Source organism: Streptopelia decaocto (assembly GCF_964273445.1).
Source record: "Streptopelia decaocto genome assembly, chromosome: Z".
Classification (NCBI taxonomy): domain Eukaryota; kingdom Metazoa; phylum Chordata; class Aves; order Columbiformes; family Columbidae; genus Streptopelia; species Streptopelia decaocto.
In genome coordinates, this window is record NC_138657.1 from 20,090,855 (window position 1) to 20,103,347 (window position 12,493).

At 36.5% G+C, this 12,493-nt stretch overlaps 1 protein-coding gene across 5 annotated transcripts in view; it reads left to right on the forward strand.

The window, feature by feature from the left end:
• The window catches only part of NFIB (nuclear factor I B), a 170,802-nt gene that overhangs the window by 113,093 nt on the left and 45,216 nt on the right, over positions 1–12,493 (forward strand). For all 5 annotated transcript variants that reach the window (XM_082074131.1, XM_082074133.1, XM_082074132.1 and 2 more), the window contains exons 5-6: positions 1,953–2,073; positions 3,862–3,980. In XM_082074131.1, the coding sequence (XP_081930257.1) occupies positions 1,953–2,073; positions 3,862–3,980 (240 nt within the window). The remainder of the gene's footprint in view (positions 1–1,952; positions 2,074–3,861; positions 3,981–12,493) is intronic.

Sequence of the window (12,493 nt, forward strand, 5' to 3'; positions counted from 1 at the left end):
CCAAGCAGTTTTCTTTTTTTTGCATGAATTCTTAAGGATTGAATCAATTTGTTATGTGTCCCTCTGCACAGCTTCATGGACTGATATGTCAGTAAAATTACTATATGTAACAAAACCTACTATTTGTTAGGCTTGCAGCTTTTTAAGGTTGTCCTGTACTTCACTGGATTTTTCTAAACAATCTGATTATTCTCTTAGTTTGTTTTTGAATTTGTAGCTGTTAAAACAAAAATCATAGCATGGATAAAAAGGATGATTAACTTAAATGTATTATATGCTTGTCTTCCTTTTACTCGTAGCATTGGCTGTACCTGTAATTTGTAATTCTGTTGGCTTGTTTTTGCATAAGAAATGTTATGCACATGAACATTAAACAAATGAAAAAAGCAGCGTAAAAATTAAGTATAAAGGGATGTGTGAAGCTTTTATTGCAGAAAGAAAAACAAAATGAACATAAGTAAGATCTGTTTTGTTGATTTTTAAGAATTTACTATAATAGTATCACATAAAACTAATGCATATTTTCATTTGCCATTTCTTTCTGAACACTTCTTTTCTCTCTTTAGTATCAATACTACTAAAGTATTTATCTTAATACTTCATTAGGAAGTGAACAGAAATACTTGAAAGTTGTAGCTGAAAGTGTCTGTAGTGATGAGACCCACATTATAACAACTGATTGATCCACGAAAATCTCTTTTCTGATGAGGTGAGGACAAACCCAGTCAGGCACAAGTTTCCAAAACTGTCTGTCCAAATTTTGCACATCAGTTAATTCATGCCAGGTCAGGATACTTGAGGAATTTAATAAGCTTAGTGAGGCTTAAGGTGCATATGTCACTTCATTTTCTGTGGTCAGAGATTAATATTCAACAATTAAAATTATGCTGAGTCCTTCAGCAAAGTACTGAGCACTGCCATCCTGCAGAATTAAGACATATTCCTTTTTGTGGTTGCTGAAGATACGGTTTTGCTGTTTTAGGAGGATGAAGATGAGCAAAATACAGCTTTCTTTTATTTGTCAGGTGATTAAATACATTTTTAAGTGTTAAGCCATTCAGATAAAAAAAGAATCACTATTATAGCTGTGTTACAGAGTTGTACCTTCTGCATCTGCTATACACAGTATACTTCCAATAATAAGCTTTAAAGCATGTGGTTTCTGTGGGATTTCTTACCATGCATTTGTTTAACCTCAAGCCACAACTGAGTAGTACTTTAACTGTCAGGAAAAATACAAACCTTCAGATATATTACACAACATGCAATTATTCTTTTAAGTGCCAAAGGTAGTTAAAATGCACAATGCACAAACAGTGAACAAAGGTAAATACACCACAATATGTAACATGTAATTTATTCTTGAAATGCCAAGACATACAGTACACAGGCTATGTGAGGAGGTGAAGATAATGCCGAGTGTGTGTGTTTGTGTATAGGTGTACATATAAAAATACCTGTGGCACTGGGTGAAAGAAAATGGAGGCAGCAAAACAAGCTGTCAGCATTGAAGGCCATTATTAATACAAAAGAGTTAGCATTAAGGGAAACAAGTTTTTGTGTCCCCAAATTTGTTCTTTCCAGTTATTTCCATTCTTTAGTAAATAATGCTATCTGTCCTTATAAACCCTGCCTCATTCATTATAAAACTTCCACAGAAGGCTTGACTTTACACCAAAGTTGATCTTACCTTTTTCATGTTAATGATTCCAGGTTATTTGTTATAAAACAAATATATTATGTCTGCACAACTGCTAAGGGATTTCTAGGGACTGGGGAAGATAATTCACTTTTTTTAGGCACATAAACATTGAACTAGTCTGTACTTGGTTTCTGCGAGAGGCAGAAAATTAGATACATGTAGTAACATGTTTTTCCCAGTGTTAAAGATGAAAGGATGGCTAAAAATGTAGAAGATTATCTGTAACTCCTTATGATGATATGTTTTTCAGCACCCATAACCCAGGGAACTGGAGTGAACTTCCCAATTGGAGAGCTTCCGAGCCAGCCATATTACCATGATATGAATTCGGGAGTGAATCTACAGAGGTCTTTGTCCTCTCCACCCAGCAGGTAACAATTTGAAATAAGTGCTAAAGTGAAACCAAGTTGAATAATATAGGACAAGCAATACAGAAATACTGTCAACAGGCAACTATCTTATGAATTTTCTCTGATTTTGTGAGGTAGACAACTTACATCCATTACCATAGTCTGTGTAGAGATATATATGTTACAAAGCTTGTAATTTAAAGTAGTGTCATTATTGCCTGTCGTCATCGTTGATACCAAACCCAATAGTAACTTTTGTCAGGGTTTGAAGTGCTCGCTGGATCATCTGCCAAGAGAACAGTTATGCATCCTAAAACTCCTGCTGAGTTTCTGAAAGCTATAGCAGCTGAGAACCTGCTGGCAGGGTTTGATGCCATGGATGGTTGCAGGGACAAAAGGCATCTTTGAGGGCTCCCTCTTGAACCTCTGTCTTGATACTGTTTCCTGTGGAAAGGCATTAGGACAGATGTATAAAGACAAGGCGATATCTTTATCTGTAGCATCATCCCAGCTCATGAAAGTTGCTGCCTTACCCTTACAAGGGACACTTGCCAGCACAGTGGTAACAAGGAGGAACATGTGAGGTAGTCAAAGCCTCTCTGTTTTTTCTCAAGAGTCTCCATGTGCTAGCTACATGCAATTTGGTCTGAGAGACCCATATCTTCCTTGCTTCAACAAGCTACCCTCTCCCAGCTCTGAGAAAGACACTGTTCTGTTCTGTTCCTCAGGAGCAGCCAGCAGATCCATAGAGGTGGAAAACCTGCTGTACCTTCCTTCGATTCCCAGACAATGTACTGTCTGTCACACTCCCAGGATTCCTTGGTTTTCTGAAACTGCACAATGTACTATGAAATCATAAGCACTATAGGACCTCTCACGGTCCTGGGTTTCTGCACCCCAGTGAGTCAGGAAGTGTGTGCACAGTGGGACAGGATTTAACAGGGCTGACAGGAGGCTGGGGTGCTCTTCCGCCAGCACCTGGTACTTCTGAGTTACTTTGTTCAGATTCTTTTATTTCATTCCATTGTATTTTCAGTTTGGCAGTTCACCTAGTACATTTTAGAAATGAATAGATTAATTCTCACAGTGTTGTCTAAATAACAACAACAATATTAGTAATACAACTACTATTAAAAATTTCATCCTGGTTTTCTTTGGCAGTCAGCATAACTGCTTCAGTATATATTGTTATGAGGAAACTTGACTTCCCTCCACTGTATTGAAGTGCTTCTTCATTATATATAGAGTGACTTGAAATATGGGCCTTTTGTTGTTTTTAATTAAACTAGTCCAAGATGAAAAGTCTTTGTTTCAGGTTAGACCTCTGACAAGCTTACGCTTTTGACCTTATGAAATGCAGTAAAAACTACATTTTTTTCCTTATTAACACATTCAGAAAAGTTCCTCATTACTTTGACTTTATTATTAATACTTTTCCAGTGCTTTGTTTTGCTTTCATCATTCCTGCTTAGTGTTAACAGCCTCATGACACAAACTTTCTTTGGTGGGTTACAGGAGCTGGTTTCTTGGTTGCTCAGCCAAATGCTGGTGGACTGAGAACACTTAGGACTTTTATATCATGCCATCTCTGTAATATTAAATCCTGTGAAAAATGCAAACACATACCTACGTTACATATTGTTAACTAACATTGTCTATGTAAGTTAATGTAAGCTCTAATATTCACTTTTTTGTGTTTTGTATGCCTGAATTACTTTGCATTGAAATATTTGTTGAAATCCAAACACTGTATATATCACTAATAGTTGCATATCATATTCACTGCCAAATCTCACATTCCTTCAACAGCAAAAGACCCAAAACTATCTCCATAGATGAAAATATGGAGCCAAGCCCAACAGGAGACTTTTATCCTTCTCCAAATTCACCAGCTGCGGGGAGTCGGACATGGCATGAAAGAGATCAAGGTGAGTAACATGGGACCATTTTACCTTGAAGTATATTAAAATACACAATAAATCTCTGCATCTGCCTTTCCATTACTGCCATAAAATGATGTCTTTTTAGAAGAATCATTATTTTTCTGTTAGGTACGTGTATTTGCTGGTTTTGTAAATGTAGTTAAAACCAACAGTCAACAGGATATGGTATAAACAACCACATAATAATTTTTCTATATGATGACTGCCTTATCTATTGTTTAAAAAGATGTGGGGCAAGTGAGGTACTTAATATTGTGTATGCTGTGATTATCCCAGCAGGATGTTGAGTGCAAGTAAAAACCAAACCATCTTCATGCTATGGTTGAGTCAATGCTAGTTTACTCGTTTGTTATTTTACCATGACAGACTCCTGTGTGTGCCTTTAGTCCATACTGTGTGACTCAGACTAGGTCCAATAGGCTCTTTTCTGAAGAGCCCACACGTAGCTCTGTGGGACTATATTAATATGCTGAAGGGTGTCGGTAAGTGTTGCTGTGTTTCGGGTTGTCAGAAGCAAGGAACATGGTTTTATGGAGGAGAAAGTTATGGCTGTCAAAACAGTGAAATTAATTGGCAAAACTTTCCCTCATGTTATCTTGATGCTTTATAAACCTAGGTGCCAATGTAGTCTTTTCTCTGACCTTTGTGATGTGAAAATGTGTTCAAAGTCACATGTATTTAACCAGTGTTGGTTAATGAATCCTATGACTGAGGTGTGACAGCTATTTGGAAGCACAGTATGTAAAAGTGAAATAGAGAAGAAAATATGCCATTACCTCTAGTCTTTACCCTCCTTTTCCTTGTCCTCTGTTCATCATTGCTCTCATTTCTTCAGTAACTGACTGACCCTTTGGTCTTACCTAATTTTTGTATTGGTTTAGGCTTTTTTTTCCCCCACCTGATAAGTTTTCTCTTTCACCTCTGTGTGCAAGGTAGCATGTGATTGGTATTTAATTTAGCTGCCTTTTATGTTCAGATTTTTGATACAGTCAGTCTCCTTCCAATCTGCTTCTGTCTGCCTTCTGATCTGTGTTCTCATCTTTAGGCTGTTCCTTTCACACAATATCTGCAAGTCTTTTTCTTAATGATTTATTTTCTACATTTTTTTTTTTTCTCATGGATGCTCCAGTATTTTCTTATTTCTAGCTGTTTGCAGCATTCACTGTTGAATTAAAAAAAAGCCTCTTACCCATGTGTTTGCAGAAACAAACTTAAGATAGCAAAATAGCATTTCTACCAGCCAGAATCTTCACCCTAGTGCAAAATATTGTCCTCTGTGACTGTTACCTGTTTTGTCATGACACTTTCTTACATTTTTTTTTGTAAAAGACAGGATTGTACCTCAACTAATTTTTGTGCTTTTCAAATAAATTAGTTTTGTGGTTGTGGGGAAAACAGTCCATCATTCCTTGGTGAAATAGTCTCTGCATCTCCATAATTGTGAAATTAAGTTCTTTTGTGCTGCTGAGTGAGCTGTAGGGTCTTCCAGGAAAGTCAGTGCCATGTGAAGAGCTGAGCCCAAGTCCTGCTGAGACAGCCTTTCACAGATAGGTCCTGACTATTTCAATTGCTTTTTGGCTCTTGAATCATTTTGCTTACAAGGAACTGTGGTCTGTGAACACTGGATTTGTTCAGTTTTACCAGCCTTCTTTACGTCACATTTATCAGTACTGAACAGTGTTATTGTTCAAATTGCTTAGCAGATCTAAAATGAACCATCACTTAATTTCTGTGACACTGGGTAGCCAGACTTCTAAACTGAAACAGCCTTTAACTCTCTATACATCTTTCATAAACCAGGTAAAAGATGAGAGAATAAAAGAGGTAGACTTGAATCAGTTTATTTTATTTTTGCTTCCCAGAGTTAACACTCACCCCTGAATATCCTGTTCTCTAGCACTGCTGGGCCTAGTGACATTTTACCAGATCCCTGTCAAAGAGGTTGTCTTTGAGACACTGTGAGGGACTTCATTTTTTCTGTCCTGAAGACACTCTTTCATTCCTGTAGAGGGACAGATATACCATTGGCCACTCTGAAAACCATTATACTAGGGGAAGCACAAGCCTTTTGCCCCTAGCCATTTCTGTTTGGCTCCAATTACGTTCTGCTGCTGCAGAAACACTGTAAGGAAGCGACTGCAGTGCCTGTCCTTGGTACCTGGCCTCACTGGGAAGGCATGTATGGCAGCTCCTGACATACTTGTTTTGCTGCTAGTTTGTTAAGATGCTTGATAGGATCTTCATACTGGCATGCATCTGTGTTAAACTCCTTTTGGACACAGAGGTCTTACCAGGATATGAAATTTGTGAAAACCTATATTCCCTTTCCTTATGTCTGCAAGCACAAAGATAATGAAGTTTGGATGTGGTTTCTATGCCAGAGAGCTCACTGATAGTACTTTCCTCTCTCCCACGGAGAGCTACATGCCATATAAGGTTAGGCATAAATGGGAAAAAAAGAGAAGCCATTTGGGATCACATTTGTGTTCATCCAGTGTCACCAGGGGATGCTCATGTAGTCCCAACAGGCACTGTTCATCCAGGCAGTCTCCAAAGGTCATCAGCACCAGAAATATGAATCATTACACAGGACCAACAATTAAGAATATGTACAGGTATCTTGTTTAAGGATAAGCAATTTTTTTTCACTCTGATGCAATTTTAACTTTTCTAGGAGAAACAAAATCAACAATAGGGTTGATATAAAAAATAACGCATTATTCATTGCAGTTTCATTGTCTCTGTTTTGAACCTGACAGTGCAAAAATCTCTAACTTCTGAACTGAGATAGATCTAGTTTCTTAATCTGCATACCCAAGTGTAATGTATTTTCATAGAAACAGAGATGATGTAGATTTGAAAGATTCTTTTATCATGAAGGCTTTTCATGTCTTCATTTAGCTGCCTTTTTAAAATAGCAGAAATGAGATGACAGTGGTAGTCTGGCACTGGAGATAGTGACAATAAACCAATGATAACAGAAATGGGTTGGAATAAAGTATTTAGGAGTTTCATAGGTATCTAGGGGATGTTGAACTATTTTGATATAGAGGATGGGACAAAGATTAATGGGTAACACAGAAATCTACTGAGATTTAAAATGTGACAGATGAAAATTTGAAGTGGGTTGGGACAGGTTAGATCAACCTTTTATTGCTGTGAAAAACAGATATGTAGTTTAGGAGGTAAGTAGACATCAGGAGAGGAGTCATTTTGTATGAGTGATTCTGGAGTAATACTCGTAGTTTCTACAGCTTCTCTACTGTGCAAACATGCATCACGAGGGGTGGAAGCCTGGCTACGGGAGTACTTGTGGTTTAGGCAGGATATGGCATTTGTGAAACTACGAAAAAGTAATCTAGTCCAGCTACAATAAAACTTTCCTCATAACACACCCTGCTTTCAGTTGTAAAACTCCAGACTTTGTCTTTTTGCTGTTATCTGTCATCTTCCTGTCATACCACTTCCAAAAATGTTTTGATAAGATTTCAAGACTATAGTCTATTTTAGGCAAGTTGGCTGTTTGAAGAGGTAATTCTGGGCAGAAATAAGTAAGCATATCTGAAAAATGGAAACTTTTGATGACATAGGGTTTGTCAAAGCCAGTCCTCAAAGGTTTGTGAGCGGTGGCTTCGCTATCCAATGCTCTAGTATTGTTATGCATGTTATTGCTCTGATACAAAAGTATCAAAAATCGTAAAATAAATTAAAATAAAAAATTATTATGTATTAAAATAAATTTTTATTTGTTTTTATTGAAGTCAGATTGTAAGTCCTTATAGAAGAAAATAAAAGAAAAGCTCATGTAGCAATGATACTGTCCTGGAGGTTTATTTATTTGGCTCGCAACAGTTTGTGACTATTTTAAAAGTATATGTAACCACAACAGAATGTGTAACAGTTTCAAAAACAGATTTAAAAAGATATTATTGTGGATTTACAATGCCGTTTCTGAGTTTACATGCATTCAGTCATTGTGGGAAGATACTTTAGTCTGTGCCATTACTTTTGCGGTGTTAAAATACTTAAAATATGACTCTATTTTTTTTTTTTTTTTAAAAGGTGTAAGGTTTTCCTGCAGAGCAAATAGACAGGATCATAACTGCAAAGATTTTCCCAAACCTTCTCCCTACCATTAGTCTTCCAAGTAACTAACCATTCTCCAAAAATCCCAGAGCCTAAGGAATTGAAAAATCATCTCTGAGAATGGTGCATTCCTTAGAAATAGAGCCCTAAAATTACAATTAGGAGTTCAATTTCTGTGTCTGTTGTCAGATATTGAGAAAGTTATTTATTCTCTCTTGTACCTCTTTTTTTCCAGTTGAATGTCTTATTAGCTTCAATAATGTCTGGGTCACGTCTTACTTACATTTCTACCAATTGGAAATATATCCAGATCTAAAAAGTATTTTGTTGTACATCTCTTTCAGTCTTCCATTATCCAAGTTGCTATTACTAAATTATTTACATATTTCTGTGTTAAACAAAATTTTGAGTTCCTGCAGTAGTGTAGTAATACTTTGTGAAATATGTGGAAGTCGCTGCATGAGTAAATTCGCTGAGCACTTTAGAAATTCTGAGGAGGATAAGATTTTGTACAGTATAAAAAAAATAAATCATCATCCCTATTTGGAGAAGAGCAAGTTATTAAAAATATAACAAACCCAGTGGCTAGTGCAGTGGATTAATAAAACCTTCAGATCTAATAGGCTAAGAACTGTTGATGAACATCTTGGTCTATTAACGGGTAAGTAAATCAGATACTTTTTCCATGAGTCGTAGGGAAACGTGAATATCAGAAGAGCAGAGCACAACGTGTGCACCTCTGGCCTGCCTTCTCAAAGCTAGCTTGACAAAGTACATTAATATAATTGCAGACAATTTCAGTATTTGTCCTTGAGATCTGTTTTACTGGTAGGTGTCACAACCCTGTGTATGTTGTAAATAAATAAAACAGGGGTTATCACCAATGCACGCTGGTCACAATAAAAGTGGAGAGATTTATGTGGATTTCTGCTCAGGTGTCTGGAAATACTGAATGTCAAGATACAATGAAGCGATTTTAATTTTACAGTTTCTTCATCATGTTCACTCTCTTACACCTCACCCACCTCTACCAACAGTCAAGACTCAAGATGCCAGCATACCATTAAAACTGAAACAGCTGGACTGCCTTCACCCATTCATTGGCCAGCAGCTGTTGGTACCTCTACTTCTCCTGACTGCCTTTGTTGGATATCCCTCTTCTGGACACTTGTCCCCTTTTGCTTTCTTCCCACTCAGTTCCCACTCCAACACTCCTTCCCCATTGGGGTCCTTCCCAAAGGCTCTTACCTTCTTGGACCTTCTTCTCATGGACCATCAAAGATGGATGTTCTCATTTCCGAAGTGAGGGAACTAAAAGATGAAGTAGTTAATGTGGTCCAGGAGTTGAGAATGGTAACAGATCACCTTGTCATTTTGTTGACCAGTGTTGGACAGAGTTCAGGATTTTTTCCATCTCCCAGTGCTCCTTCTGAAGGTTAATGCTTTAGAAAATCATATTCTCCATCTAACAGATGAATTAATCTTGCAAAGGTTTACCTTGATGAACATCTGTTAAATGCATTTCTGTGTTTTTGAGTCAGTCTGAGTTCTCAAAATCCTTGTATGTCAAAGCATGTTTTAAAGCAATTTATGTCTTGTTAGTAACTTCAGTTACGTCTGCCTTTGTATTTTTTAATATTTCAAGATACTCTTTCATCAGTGTATACAAACACATACACGTATTTTCATGTGTATATATGTATGCACATCTCATGCACCTGTCTGAATTTTCTGTGTTTTTAACTAGTATAGTGTGCACATACCAGTCAAATGCTGCCACTTGATTAGTTTTAATAACTTCACATTTTTAAGGTTAGTGGTACTTTTCTCCAAAAGTAACTTTTCAAAGTGTATTTCCAGAGAGAATTCTTACCCATGGCTTCTCTTAGCCTGTTGGCTTCTATAATGCTGAAAGTGGCATCATGGTAACAAACAACAGCATTAGCATGGAAAACTTACATGGGGGGCCACAAGTTGGTTCTCCTCTTTCTTCCTGGTTGCAGAACAAGACATTGGTAGTGCTCAACAGGTATTATGTCACCTTGTTAAAAATCAGTAGTTCTGCCATGCTAGTTAAAATAAATTTAAAATCAACAGGGGATTGTTTACTTTCAGTTTCAATAGAGGCAATTTTACAATAAAAACTTCTGGTACGTAAAATAAGTTAAAAATCACTTTTATAAAAATGAAAAATGCTTCATTATCCTTAGAGCTTGAAAGGCACTATGTACAGAAAAGTAGGTGAAGAAGCTTTCAGATGCTTATTTAATTAAAAATGCAGAGAAAGGGAAAAAAAATCTATGAACAGGAAAGCAAAAATGTTATCTTAAAATGGGTGAAGCTGCTTGTACATCAAGAAAATTATATCCTCCATTATTGTGTGAGAATGATATTAAATTTACACTTTCTCCAAAAGTAAAGCAACATAGATTTTACCTAGTTTTCTGTGTTTAGAATAGCTTTAGAATAATTTACAACATGTAAATATTCAGAGTAGCAGATGAGGAAGTTTCTACTCTGGGCAGAGCAGGGACCTGACTTCTGCTCATGTACACTTCAGTTGCTGAATATATGAATGAGGAATAATAAAATGTTTAGAAATGCAGACAGACACAGTAGGAGATAGACTAGGAAGCATACAAAAAGGTTTGCTTTTTTGCATTCCTGGAAATGTCTGTTCTTTGCTCAAGAAGGTCACTGTAAAAAAAATCTCATTATAGGTTCTTTGTCTTTTCTTTTGCCTAATATATTGTGGCAAGGCCTATTAGTTAACGTTTTCCATGTGTGATTAGTGAGTCGAATACAGTCAGGGCTAGAATATGCATCTCCCATATACATAAGTGAAAAATGTAAGTGCAAAAGAATATTTTTCTTGTATGCATAGCTCTTAATATGTGATAAACTTTATACTATGGCAACATTCTGTTACCTTGATGGTGGCTGTAGACATCCTTTGTTTGAAATTAGTGATAAAAAACACGTCTTAATGCAAGATATGTCCCAGGAACTATTAAGTGTAACTGTTCTATTCTGATATTGCTGAATAACAGATTTAATTAGTATTTTTTAAACTAATTAGCTCTTATTAGAAATTATTTATAAACCTGAGATCAGATTTTTAAATGTGAATCTATGTGGTGCAGGATATCTTCAGTTACTGAAAGGATAACTATATAGTGCCTGAAGAATCGTAGGGGCCCACACTGACATTTCTTTCCAGTTACAATACATCCATGAGATGGAAAAAAGAAATATTCCACATATTGTAACTTTTTTGGGGCACCTCTCCTTTTTGTCATCATTGATAAATTATTTATTTCTGTACTGTATACATAGGTACATTTGAAAAGGTTCTTAATTTATCTTTTTTCTACTGCTTTCATATAAACTGTATCAAACTTGATCAAATAGTATACTTCAGTGTGAGTTAAAGATTTTATCTCAGTTCAAAACCATTGCCCACGTGGTTCTAATATTAAATTAATATAACACACCTATTAACCCATGCTAAACTGTTACCAGTATGGACTATAATAGTAATAAAAATGAGATACCATAACCTAAATGCTTTTAAATCAACAACTTCCTTTACATTGCTTTATCTCAAATGCCTCTTTAATCTTATTGCATTAGAAATTGGAAATACTTTTCTGACTTTTGCAGTTAGGATTACAGAATTCATTTCATTTTCTAGCCAGGTTCCTTACATTCTCAGCATTAATGAGATGTTATAGCTTTGCATTTTTCCTTGGAGTTTGGATTACTTTCTGTAGGATAATTAAATAAATAACTAAAATGTACCCTAAAGTCTTTATAATTTGTTTGGCTTTTAAATTATTTTTTTTTCTCACAGTGTCCCATAATGCTTCTCTATCACAGCTATCTACTGGAATCACATCTCATAACCATGATTCAGAAAAGATGAAATGGCTAGGTCCATTTCTAAAGTGTAAGGTTTAAAAGGTAGTTGAGAACCTAAAACACGCTGTAATTGCTCAAGGGTTATTTACAGCAGTACTTGGAGCTTCATGTGGGTTTGTTAATGACAATGCATATATTTGTTATAGTACATTCCTTGTGGCGGCAATCTTGCATTTTTGGTCTCAAGCTTTTTATCTCTATTTCCAAAGTCAGCCTCATTACTTGCACTGCCTTCTCCATACTTAGCAGGTAGCCACCTCACTGAGGTCTGAGTTGCTCCTAAGTGCTTCCCATATGACATCTGATGGGCTGTGCTGACACAGAGGTGGTTGGATAAGCTGAGTCTGAAGGGAAGAAGTGAGGCAGGAGAGGCCGCAGCAATTAAGTCAGGCCCTCTACCACCATCTACCATGGGTCACTGTGGAGCTGGTAGGGACATTCTCATTTCCCTCCAACAGCAATGCCCCAGCTCCCCATGGTCTCCATGGTGG